The 13,630-nt window shown below is 49.3% G+C and overlaps 1 protein-coding gene across 1 annotated transcript in view; it reads right to left on the bottom strand.

Moving 5' to 3' along the window:
• The window catches only part of LOC122696847 (protein transport protein sec31-like), a 39,847-nt gene that overhangs the window by 6,524 nt on the left and 19,693 nt on the right, over positions 1-13,630 (bottom strand). The window contains exons 3-4 of the mRNA XM_043906966.1: positions 3,823-3,970; positions 2,548-2,639 (exon numbers count right to left, since the gene is read on the bottom strand). Of these exons, the coding sequence (XP_043762901.1) occupies positions 2,548-2,639; positions 3,823-3,970 (240 nt within the window). The remainder of the gene's footprint in view (positions 1-2,547; positions 2,640-3,822; positions 3,971-13,630) is intronic.

Genomic DNA, 13,630 nt, shown 5'->3' with positions numbered 1-13,630 from the left:
CCCCACTGGAATGACAGTCCAGGAGAACACAGATTCCTTTCTGTTTGGCTCACCATGGTGAACACCCCAGAGATGAGCGCACAGCCTTCAGAACACGGGGCTCTCAGGAGACAGCCACCAGGTGGAGGGAGGGAGGGACGGATAGGGGGATGGAGGGAAGAATCAATTGTGAAGATGAAATAACCCAGGAGAGTGAGGGAAAATGTTAGATGACAAAGTCAATAACCACAATTATCTCAGCAGGTGAGATGACAGTCTGAAGCCAGCAAATGGAACTTAACAGGCTGTGTAAGTCAATCCCACACTTAGACTCCAGGAAAAGAATTGCACAAGCATGAGATGGAAAGATAACGGGGCCGAAAAATAGCACGTGCAAGACTGACAGCATCGTGGAAGATGGCCAGCTTGACCTGAGTCCAGAGGACACCAGCCTGTCGGAACGCCTGGTCCCTGGGGTCCTCGACAGAATAATCACAGTTTCCGGTGTACAAGCATCCCATATGCTTCCCTTCATTCGAATTCACACCTTTTCAAACACACTTGCGATATTCATGTGAGCAAGTCTGCTCCTTGCATTTTGGCTTTAAGAACAAAGATTACAAAGAATCTAAAAAAGAATGAATATATGTAAATGCATAACTGTGTCACATGGCTGTACACTCGAAATTAACACAACATTGTAAATCAACTACACGCTAATAAAATTTAAATTATTTCTTAAAAGAACAAAGATGAGAAGCCACCTAAATGTCCACCACTAGGAACTGACATGCCATGGATACAAAACAGTCTTTCAATAAGAATGAAGACTCAAAATGTACTTATTTGGAGCATTATCTCAGGTAGGCAGGTTAAGTGGGGTGTGTGTGTGTGCGCGCGTGCTCAGTCGTGTCTGACTCTATGCGACCCCGTGGACTGTAGCCCACCAGGTTCCTCTCTCCATGGGATTCTCCAGGCAAAAATACTGGGGTGGGTTGCCATTTCCTTCTCCAGGGGATCTTTCTGACCCAGGGATCGAACCCAGTTCTCCTGGATTGCAGGAAGATTCTTCACTATCTGAGCCACCAGAGAAGCCCTAAGTGGGGAGAGGGATCTAAGAAAAAAGAAAATAAATGCCAATTTTGCTTAGATTTCAGTAGAGCCTTGCTTTTTGGGTGACCTTTGGCCATTCACTTGGGCTTCATCCAAGTGCTCATTAGAAATGCAGAGCAGCCAGCCTGGCCCCAGACCCACTGACACACAGTCTGCACTGTCACAGATGCCCAAACGATTTCCACACTCAGCTGGTAATGAGTCTGCCTGCAATAAAGGAGACCCAGGTTCAATCCCTGGGTCAGGAAGATCCCCTGGAGAAAGAAATGGCAACCCACTCTGGTATTCTTGCCTGAAGAATCCCATGAACAGAGGAACCTGGTGGGCTACAGTCCACAGGACTGCAAAGAGTCAGACACAACTGGTGACTAACACACACTAACCTCTAAGCAGTTCCATTTTAGAGAAGAGTTTCATCAGTCTTTCCACCTCATCCGCAGCCCAGGAGGGAGGCCTCCATTTCAGCCAACCTCCCTTCCCCAGCTGTTGTCCTGGGCGCCAGGGAGCCATGCATCCCGGTGGCCTTGGGTCCCCACCTGAAGGCTTGCAGGACCACCTATCAGCTCCGAGTTGCAGGCGGCTGAGCTGACACGAGAGGCTGGTGGCTCTGCCTCCCCGGGCGCTGGTAGGCAGACGTGACTGGCTCTGGTTGGGCGCCCTGCTCAGGTCAGGGCGCTGGCTGGTGGTCATATTCTGCTGTCACCCCCTAAGTTCAGCCTGGCTGCTGCAGTCCCAGCCTCAGCTGTGTGTTCTCCTCCAAGGATACACCACAGGCAAGGCTAACCTAAAGTCACCCAGGGGTTCCCTCCAAATCCAAGGTCACAGAGCCCAGCAGGACCGCCCCTTCACTGCCAGCACGAGGGAAGCATCAAGGCTTTGAGTGGGACTGACGTCACAGCAACCGTCTGTCCTGAGCCATCCATCCCCGAGGTCCTGCTCCTCTTCCCAGAACCCACGGCGTCATCGGGTGACTTCCTCCTCCGCCAGCCAGGCGGCCAGGCTCACCTGTCCTCCTTCTCGGCAGTGACGGGTGGCCCATGGCCCTCACCCCATCAGGATCTCAGAGCCAGAAGCAAAGTGCAGGCTGGCATCGTGCAGCCTGGAGCAGGGTGGGCTGGGTCCCTGCATCACCATCACGTTGAGAAGCAGGGTCCCATAACCGGGCAGCATCCTACACAATGTGTACCCCGCTGACCACAAACTGCGCGTTCCGGAAGTCAGACCAGTCCAGGAAGAAACATAAAGGCTTTTCTGATGCATTTCAGAAAGAATCCAGGTCTGTGAGACTGAGCTATGGGAAGAGCGCTGGCCTCGGGGCGGGGTCAGATCACCGGCTCGCACAACGCGGGGAGCCATGGGCAGACACCCCATCAGGAAGACGAGCAGCCTCACCGTCCAGCCCAAAGGGGGCTTCTCAAGCTCCTCTTCTCCCCCTGCTGCACGGAGGAGACTCACCTGCTGCAACACGGGGGAAACCCGAAGACTGTGTTTAGTGACGTCAGTCAGCCACACGGAAAGGTGCTGTGTATCTCCACCGTATGAAGGCCCTAGAGTCATCAAATTCAAAGGAACAGATTAGGAGGGTGGGTGTCAGGGGCTGAGGGAAAGAGCTGAGTCGGTTTTGTTGTTTAATGGGGACAGGGTTCCAGTTTTGTAAGACGAAGAAGTTCTGGAGATCGGGCGTACGACTAGCCTGTGGACGTAACAATGATTAAGGTGGTAAATTTTGTCCTGTGTGTGTCTTACCACAATTTAATATAATAAAGAAATAGGTAAATATTTGGCCTAAATTTGCTCACACACAGATTATTCCTAGGAGAAAACACAAAACTTGACAAGGTGGTCCCTTCATGGCAGCAGGACCCAGGCACTGAACCAGGAAGATTTTTCATACGTTTTGAACTTTTAGCATTTTTTTTTTTTTTTACCATATACATTTCTCAACTTGTCAGTTTGAGAGAAAAAAGTCTGGCCAACAGCCCTCAGGCCCCTTTCTATGGAACCTGGTAGCTCAGGTTTGGGTTTTTCCCCCACATACAGCTGCAGGTTGTAAACGGAGGCTCTACATTTGCAGCTTCATTCTCTTAGTACTCACATCTCTGTAAGTGAAGGTTTCTCAAAGATCTGGGAAGGTTTTATTCACAGGACCCCAGATCTGCAGTCTCCGGCACCTAAAAGAACAAAATACGCGGAGGGACCTCATCGCTCCTGCTGCTTTCACAGCAGGGGTGGGTCTCGGACTTCACCCCCAGCCTGTCCAGCACCCCACGTTAGCGGGCAAGCTGGGCGTCAGCACAGGGCTGTTCTCACAGGCGTCCTCACTCAGGAGCCTGCGATCCTGGACTCGGCACCGCCCGCCTCCCCCTGGTACACGTAAGGGGCCTGCACAATACACGGCCGGTCACTTGTCCATGGTCTTGCAGCGGCTTGAGGAATTGATTTGGCACCAGCTCTGCCCTGTGGGTCCAAAGCCTGGGTGTTGGACCCCAGGCTGCCCGCCCCAGTCCGCCAGCCCCTTCCCTCGTGTGGCTTCTTGAACCTACATGGTACTGGGTGGGAGGGGCCCCTGCATTGGGCGGGGGGGCGGGCAGCGAGGACTTGGGGCATCTCAAGAGTGAAGAGCGGCTGTCCCGGGTCTTGGCGACTACAGATTCTGGAGCGGACACTTGGGGGCTGGGAACAGAACAAGGCTCCGAAAGACGGCCACGCCCATTGGACACGCCCCCTCACCTTTCACCGTGTCCCGAAGGTTCCAAGTGTCTGGCCGCTGGCACCGGCTCTGGGGGCCCTTTGCAGCAGTCTCGGGGGTAACCCTGAGTCGCTGGAAGCAAAGCTGGGAATTGGCTGGAGCATTAAGTGAATGGCTCCTCACCTGAGTCTAGAAAGCAAACATGGGGAGTCAGGGCAAAAGTAAAAAGTATTTACTGTTCTGAATGAGGCAGTTTTTTGTGTACATGAACAAGAACAATACACGTTTATCGATGCTATGACCCTAGAAATGTACTGTTGTGGATATAGAAAGTGGAGGAAAAAAGAGAGAACTTTACATGTAAAACCCTTCAGGACTGTAGAATGATGCATAGTTTTGTCCTCACAAATACTTCTTGAGATAACATCTTCAGAAATGGCAAATGTGAGACATGCCCCCCACAGTCTCTGAAGAACGCAAAGACGATAGACTGCGGAGCAGCCGCCACACGCCCCAGTCTCACTGCAGCCAGTCCTGACCCCCGTGTTACCCTGACACACCTGTCCCCCGAACAAAGAAAAACAGACACACACACAGGGACTCGGGTGGTCGTGCTTTCAGAAAAGTGGGAGATGAATGGACACACTCCCCCCTCCAGCGTTTCTGATCTCACACATCATGAGACACGGTTCCTCCTCCCGAGTGGTTTCACAGCACCACACGATCCAGACGTTCCACGACACAGTGAACTCCGGCTGATGACCTGTCAGCTTGGTTTCGGGGGTTTGCTGTGGAGGCAGGGTAGGCGTCACTGTGAATGGCAAGGACAGACCTCCAGAAACCCTCTCCTCCTTAAAGCAGCATCAGCACCGGCAGGAACGGTCGCCATCAACGCTCCTTGGCCGCTGGCAGTTCCGCAAGGCCGCAGGAACCCGTGAGCCTGCCCTCAGGAAAAACAACCTCCTCTCAGCAAGAACCTTGACGCCCGAGACCCCTCTCCTCCGCCCTGTCTGCTCGGAATCTTGAAAGCAGGAGCCTGGGGGCCTCAGAAGGAGAGACCGGACTGGAACCTCCCCAGAGCATGCTCCTCCGTGGCTTCTAGGTGGTTCTATGAGAGACCCCACTGTATCTGACCCAACTCACATGAAAGGCAAAAAACCTTTCCCCCAGGACGCTTGTGAAAAACAGATCAGGGGCAGTTGTGTAACGTCATGATTGCCTGAAACAGTGGTAAAAGCAGAGCAAAAATGGGGCTGAGTGGTGAGATGTCCACAGACGGCTTTGAGGAGCTCTGACGTGTCTGCAGGGCTCCAGGAGGCTGCACGAGTGTGCAAGGCTGTCACGTCCTGGGGAAGACCTGAGCTCACATGTCTCACCTCTGGCTGACCCGGAAGCTCTATGCCAGCAAGTGATGCCAAAGCAGTAAGGCCATCCTGCCCCACCAGGAGCTGAAGGCATCGCCCCGCATACACGAGGACCTCGGCAACATGGAAGACCTCCCGGCTGCAGACACTGAGGAAATGATTGAGCGGAGACTTCAGTGACCACACGTGACCAAGAATCCAGACTTTACAGAATTAGTTCCATTTAAGAAAAGCCAGTAAACAAACAACAAAAGCAACAACGACAGACCCTGGGTGGAGGGAGAATTTAACAGAGTTGCCATGTTATATTATTTAAAACATGCAATTTTCAAAACAATATTGCAAGACCCGCAAAGAAACAAGAAATTATGGCCGCCACACAGGTATGTTGTTTAGTTGCTCAGTCGTGTCTGACTCTTTGTGACCCCATGGACTGTAGCCTGCCAGGCTCCTCTGTCCATGGAACTTCCCAGGCAAGAATACTGGAGTGGGTTGCTATTTCCTTTCCCAGGGGATCTTCCTGACCCAGGGATCGAACCCCTGTCTCCTGCATTGTAGGCAGATTCTTTAGGGATCAAACCCGCGTCTCCTGCATCTCTTCTATTGGCAGGAGGATTCTTTACCAATCGTGCCACCTGGAAAACCCCACACACAGGCTGGACTAAGGCTTTAAATTGGCAATCTTGAACGTGTCCAAAGAACTAAAGGCGACAGTATCTAAATAGCTAAAGGAAGTGTGAGAAATGTTTCACCAAATACAGAATATCCATACAAGGATTTTTACTTCTCCAAAGACCAAATCACAAATCTAGAAAACAGTATTATGGGAGTTCCCTGGTGGTCCAGTAGTTTAAACCCCATGCTTCCAATGGAGAGGGCGCAGGTTCCATCCTTGGTCTGGGAAGCTCCATATGCCACAGGGTGTAGCAAACAAAAAATTACAAAAACTGAAATGAAACTTCACTAGAGCTCCACATCAGATCAGAGCAGGGAGAGGAAGAACTCTGAACTCTGTAAGACAGGTGAATAGAGGCGTCCAGTATGAGGGACAGAAAGAGACAAGAAGGAAGAACAGTGCCTCAGAGACCCCTGGAATCTGCTCAAGCAATTACACTTCCTCTGGACGTTCTTAGGGAACGGTGGGCTCTTCCCCGTGGGTGCAGCCATGGAGATGCGGTGACCCTGGTGCAGGTCAGCCCCCGTCCGTCCCTGTTTGTGATGAGACACCAGCAGTGCAGACGTCAGCACGGCTGTTCCAGGACAGACCGTGAGTCTCAGGAAAGGGGTTCATCACTTGGACTACATCACCCCACCTGTGCTCGTTACCCCGGGTCCCTGATCGACCCCGGATGGATACAGGCAAGGCAGGCCGAGCATCCTTTGTAGGTACAGGTGCAGGTCTGCAGACGAGATCTTCCTGCTTGCAGCTACAGCTGTTCCACAGCGGGTGACTGACGTGCTGCGAAGCGGCCGCACCACGACTCCTGACCTGGCTGGCCAGCCGGCAGACGTCCAACAAGGCCAGCGCCTGGCTCCACGTGTGCCCATGTGCTGGGTGCCCTTCTCCAGCAAGACCATCCTCGATCCGTAAGATGCTCCTGTGGCTTTTTTTTTTTTTTAATTTCTCATTTGAAAAGTAGTAACAAGCAATTTTTTGTTTTTAACAGAAAATTTAATGTCTAAAATGTCTAAAAAGAACTCATCGTGTTTCAAATATTATATTCCTTTTCCTTTAAATTCTGAATAAGTCCAAAGTTGATGGTCACAATTCAACTGGCACCTTAGTGTAATCTGATTCTTTTTCTGTTGCATTAAACACAAGAAGGTAAACTATTAATCTATAGAGCTAATCATCATATTTCTATGCTTTTACTTACAGCTCATCCAGTTTCCTTGGATTAGATGGCTCCTTTCGGGAGCAAGAGAATACCCTGCTGCATCCATTTAGCCTTCACAGCATCTTTCTACCCAGACAGTGCAGCTGTGGATGGAGAAAGCAAACTTTCTAATCTCCCATTTGAAAGCTAATGACTCATCCTTAAATATGAGAAAATATGCCACAAATAAGTTTCATTCTATTTTAGAGTAAGCACTCAATTCTAAAAGAGTAACAGTTTTAGACAGAGTTATAAAATTTATAAAAGTTAAATTATAAAATGTTTTTCCATAAAGTTGAAATATTAACTGAAATAAGTCAAAAAAGCATGCTTACTTTTTGTTGTGTTTCTGCATAAGAAACTTGAAATTACTTTTTTTTTTTTTTTTGCCAAATGTTACATTGTGTATTTGGAGAAGGAAATGGCAACCCACTCCAGTATTCTTGCCTAGAGAATCCCATGGATGGAGGAGCCTGGTGGGCTACAGTCCGCGGGGTTGCCAAAGTGACACTGAACACGTGTATGCATAGTTTTTCATATTTTCTCTTCAGTGATCTGCTTATTTACATAATTTGTTCCTTTAAAAAATAGGTTTTCTTTCTCTTAATAACATATAGAATTTTACCCTATTAAAATTAATACTGGACTTCCCAGGTGGCTCAGACAATAAAGAATCTGTTTGCAATGCAGGAGACAGGGATTTGATCTCTGAGTCAGGAAGATCCTCTGGAGAAGGAAACAGCTACCCACTCCAGTATTCTTGCTGGGAAATCTCATGAACAGAGGAGCCTGGTGGGCTACAGTCCATGGGGTCACAAAGAGTAAGACATGACTTAGTGACTAAAGAACAACAACATAATTTTTTAAAAAATTTTGTTCAGGTTTTTTCCCTTCAAAGATGAAGCTTGTTAACATGTATATAATCAAATTAATGCATTTGTCCATCTTATGCTCATTCCACACTGTAGTGTCACAGTAAGTTCTAAGAATATGTACACATATAGTCCTGGTCACTAATTTTCATTATCAAAAATATCTTGTCAGATCTCATGCCTTCACTTTTCCATACAAATGTTAGACACATTTTGTCTAGTTGAAAAGAGCTAATGAGATTTTGCTTAAAACTGCATTAAAAGTATGTACTGATGTGGGAGGAATTACCACTTTCTTTATTCATTATTGTCTCATTAATCATTTTTACATTTTGGTTTTACATTCTGTTCTTTGATAAACTATTATTTTTTAAATATAGTTTACCTTGATTTGCTTATCCATAGGTATATTATAATGTTTGTTGCTGTAAATAAAAATTTCCCCTTATTTTTATACTAAAAGCCCTGCTGTTTAATGTTGAATCTTTTGGATTTTCTATGTACAGAAGCATTTCATTTGTAAATAAATAATTTTACTTTCTTTTTCCTTAGGACATGTTGCAAAATGCTGAACAGTAGAAATTACAAAAGTTAACTACTCAGTTGTGTCCAACTCTTTGCAACCCCATGGACTGTAGCCCATCAGGCTCCTCTGTCTGTGGAATTTTCCAGGCAAGAACACTGGAGTGGATTGCCATGCCCTTCTCCAGGGGATCTTCCCGACCCAGGGATCAAACTCAGGTCTCCCACACTGCAGGCAGACTCTTTACCATCTGAGCTACCCTGGAAGCTCTAGAAATTACAAAAGCCATCCCTAATCCCTGACTCTGGGGAGACAGTCTTAGCATCTCATAACTGTGTGCTCAGCTGCTTCAGCTGTGCCCAGCTCTTTGTGACCCTCCAGACTAGCTCACCAGGCTCCTCTGTCCACGGGACTTTCCCGGCAAGAATACCAGAGTGGGTTGCCATGCCCTCCTCCAGGGAATCTTCCCGGTCCAGGGATGGAACTCAGGTCTCCTGCATCTCCTGCATTGCAAGCGGATTCTTTACCTCTGAGCTACCTGGGGAAGCCCACTTCATAACATAAATAAGTCTAATGATGGCCAAGGGAACTTAAGATTTGAAAAAAGTTTTATAGTGGGTATAACCGAAGATAACTAGTAGGGACACAGAAATATTTAAAGCTGTTAATCTCAGAAAATGCACACATATGCACCTCGACCCTCCTTATTAAGAACACTGGAGGGAACACAGAGATAGTGAGCTCGACTTCAACGGCAATGCCCTCTCCACGTGCCTCAGAGCCTCTGGAAAACCCTACTGCCTGAGTGCTGGAGAGGAAATGAAGAATATTATTATTATTAGGAAAGCAGTTTGGACCTCGAAGACCCTGAAAGAGTTCCAGTGACCCCAGGGGGCCACAGACCACAGTTTGAGAACTCCGCTATAGATGACTCCCTTCAGAAACTTCAGAGATGCTCGTCCTAAAGGCGGAGTCCAGGGCGAAGACCTCAAAGGCCACTGGGGCTTTCCCACAGCCTTTGGGGCTTCCAGCCCCAGCTTAGGAGGCTTCGTGCCTTGAAGAGGAAGAGCTTCATCAAGCTCCAGGCCTTCTCCGCAGCTGCAGGCTCCGACACAGAAAAGAGGCCGCGGGCAGCCCTGGCCAGTCCTGCTTCTCGGCACTCCTCCTCGGTTCCCAGGGATGTGCTGAACTGCATCATCAGTCTCACACACGTGCAGACCATTCTGGAGACGGTCGCAAACATGTGGACTACACTGACTCAGTAACGGGGACATTTTGGCTCCAGGCTGTGCTGAACTTTGCCCATTCCAGAAATATCCTGTAACACATTCCCAAGGTTCTGAGTGATGCAAACCACATTTATCTACTTAACAGAGACAAAAATGAGGCCAAAGCAGGATGTCAGCTTCTTCCCGAGAAGAGAGATGCATGAACAGCAACCCTCCTAAGAAGCCGCCTCCCCCCAGCGCTCAGCACTCCCTCTCGGGCCTCGGACGCTTTGCAGTAACAACGCTAGGAGAGTGCTGGGGAGACAGCAGTGGGGCGTCCCCGCGTTGTCCTGGGCCTGCGGGCAGGCCGAGCCCTTCCTCAGCTCTTGCTGGGGGAACATCGCCACGTTCGCCCCAAAGGAGAGGAGCTGACGTGAGACCACTGTCCTGAAGCACCATCTGCCTCTCTGGCTCACGAGGGAGCTTCCTGGCTGTGTGGTCAGCTCTGGCAGCCCTGACCAAGGACCACAGACGGGACAGCTTAAGCCACACACGTTCATCCCTCATGGTCTGGAGGCCGGACATCCAGGAGCAAGGTGTTGCCAGGGCCTGGTTCCTCCTGAGGCTTCTCTCCTGGGCTTGGAGGCGCCGCCTTCTCCGTGTGACCTCCTGCGGGCCTCCCCTGTGTGTGTCTGTGACCTCACTCCTCACAAGGACGCTGGTCCTGTGGGATCAGAGCCCACCCTACTGACCGCCTTTTAACTTCACCATATCTGTAAAGGCCCCACCTCCAAACACAGTCACAGGATCCTGGGTGCCGAGATCCAGATGTGATTTTGGAAGTGTGTGATTCGGGCCCGAACACTGTCTCTTCTGTGACCCCCTTACACTCCCCCCAGCGTTTTCCATGTGGGTCAGGCAGCAAACACTCCGGCCCATTCACCTCTGACTCGACAGCACTTAGAAAGTTTCCTGGCCCGTGATGAGGGTTCCATATGCACTTGTTGAAAATATGAAAGTTCTGCAATATCCATCAGCATCACAAAGATGAAAAATAGTAAAACAGAATCCTGCTTCGCAGTGGCTCAGTAATAAAATTTCATAGCAGCAAATGACCATTTATTCTCACACAAAGTACCGCAAAGCATTAGATAGAAACGATTGTTACATGCTGGAATTATTACGCCTTAAATTATTTTCTTGGTGGTAACAAAATAATTCTGTGGATTTACTTAGTGTCTTTTCCTTATTTTAGAGATAAAGGAACTAAACAAACTTTTATAGCATCCTTTTCTGAACCAGATTTAGGGCCCGTTTACAAAGTTGCTCACTGAGTGGAGTGTGTTTTAAACTGTGCCCTCCTTGGAGGATTTTAAACCTGTCCCCTCAGAAGTGACAGCACTTACAGGATCCACAGCACATGCAGACCAAATGAAATGGGTTTCAGCCAAAATTTCCCCACACATGCTGTCACATGATTCAATTTCATAGGTAAATGAACGCTAAAGTACGAGTGTTTAAAGCAGGAAATTAGGCAACTCTGGTGGATTTTTCCTCTCTCTGAAGAGCAAAACAACAACAGGGCACCCAGCAAAGCCAGCACGCTTCTATCTCCTCCCCACGAACCGCAGACATCTGGACCTGTATCTGGAGGTACCAGGCTGCATCTCTGACTGCAAGTCAGTGCACCCTGGGTCTGGAAAATGATTCCTCCTGGAAAGCCAGGGGGAAAATGATCTCGAAAAACAAGGCAGTTCTGAACTCCACAAAACCGACCGGGAGCTTCGGAAGTCCAGGAGTTCTTGCTGCGGATTTGAGGGCTCTGGACACCACGGATCCGCGAGACCCCTGGGAGCAGCGGAAACAGAAGGGGCGGCTGTGCTGCTGCCTCCCGGCCGTCCTGTTTCACAGCCGCGGCAGACAATCTCTCTGCCACATTCAGGGCAAAGCACAATTTTAGGAAATGCAAACAACCCGGGTCCCACTGCCCTGCAGATAACCTGGTCTACAACAATGCAACCTGGAAAAAGACGTCACTCCGAGAAAGGGCACGGGAAAGGGAACTGTGAAAATAAAATGCTCCCCATTTCAGGAACCAAGTCAATGCAATCTGGAAGATCCCTGTCCAGGCGGTCCCCCCACCCCCCTCACCCCCACCCCCAGGAGCAGGAGCTCAGCTTCAGCTCGGAGGCCCCTCATCACCATCATCTGCTGAGTGGCCCTCACTGGAAAGGACACCAGGAAACCTGAGACACAGCTTCAGAGAAAGAGGACAGCACCACCCCCCAGGTTGGGGCCACGCCAGGCTGGGAGGCAGGCAGAGGGGCGGGCACTTCACAGGCCTTGCGTGAGTTCTCTTGGGGCCCCCTCCCCCACACCGGGGCAGGCCCATGGCCAGAGGACCATTTGTCGGAGTTTCATTCAAAACAGAAAGTATTTGAAAATCTTATTTTCAGGTTCAAATGGTGATAACCCAGAAAAGCAGGAAACCTTTGATTTTTTTGTTTGTTTGGATTTTCTTTTCTTTGTCCCCAGACAAAGGGAATTCTTTTAAGTGTAAGGAGTTTAGCAAACTTTCATCAAGCTATTAAAAACAAAACAAGGAGGGCAGTTCTGGGCCTCGGAATAACAGCCTTGAAGACCTGGTGTTCACTCAAAATCAAAATCAAAAAAAATACACAAGCATGCTGAAATTAGGTGCTTCTGCCTGGGGGGATGCAAAGTAAAAACGAGGCCAGGAGAACACAGATCGTGCTGGACAAACGTCACAGCCATGTCATCAGCGGCCAGACAGGGCGGACAGAACTGGAGTGCTCCAGCTGGGGTGTCCCTCCTGCCTGACCCTCACCCCCACCGGGGGTCCGCCGCTAGAGGAGCAAAGTGGGGGCTGGGACCCTGCTCAGCAGCATTGAGCCCAGCGCTGGGGGGACCCCTCTACCCCCAGACTCTGAACCAGCCTCTGCCACCCACGCCTCTTTGAGCATACATTTTCCTATCTCAAAATGAAGACAAAAGACCATATTATAACCTAGGAATTGCAAAGCAGAGACTTTGGATAACATTTGAAATGAGAAAAGTCCCAAGTAGGATGGAGAAGAAAGGAGAATTTATGCCGATTCCTCAGTAAACCAAATCTACTTATATCCTACCTGGTTTCTAAGTACTAGCTGGATAAGTTGTGATCAGTACTTCATAAGACTCACTTTTATAAACTCCAACCATCATTCCAGCTCTTCACCGTGAGCTTGAGGTCCAGGGACGGGGAAGCCAGGCTGATGGCGGAAATAGATCACTTTGGCCCTCTCACTACCATCGGCTCTGAAATGAGGGCTTCTCCACTCACAGGAAAATTCTTAGTTTTCAATCCTCACCTCTTTGAAAATGTTTTGACTTCACCAAAAAAAGACCCATGAAGACTAAGAATTAATACTTCATCCCTAACTACCAGCCCTTCCTCCTTCACCTAGCTTTCAACTTACTCAAACACAAAACTCCAAAGTTTCACAGGTCCCAGGTTAGGACAAAGAGCAAGAGGAAAGGTAGAAGACATCCAGCTTTGTCACAGACCCGAGGAGCTGTCACCCTCTTAGATCAGGACGACACTGGGTTTCTAGAAAACTGAATGTTCATTGGAAAGACTTATTCTGAAGCTGAAACTCCAATACTTTGGCCACCTGATTCGAAGAGCTGACTCATTGGAAAAGACCCTGATGCTGGGAAAGACTGAAGGCGGGAGAAGGGGATGACAGAGGATGAGATGGTTGGATGGCATCACCGACTCAATGGACATGAGTCTGAGCAAGCTCCCAGAGTTGGTGATGGACAGGGAGGCCTGGTGTGCTACAGTCCATGGGGTCGCAAAGAGTTGGACACGACTGAGCTGAACTGTCCTAATCACAGCCAAGGTGGAAGACTCATGTCCACATCGCTGCATCAGGGCTATGTGACGGGACTGCATCTCACCCCGCGGTCCAGGGGGAAGGGGACGCGGGGGATGGTGTGGGC

The sequence above is a fragment of the Cervus elaphus genome, chromosome 7 (assembly GCF_910594005.1).
Source record: "Cervus elaphus chromosome 7, mCerEla1.1, whole genome shotgun sequence".
NCBI classification, from domain to species: Eukaryota; Metazoa; Chordata; class Mammalia; order Artiodactyla; family Cervidae; genus Cervus; species Cervus elaphus.
Note: the sequence above shows the minus strand (reverse complement) of the source record. Positions and strands in the feature narration are given on the sequence as shown.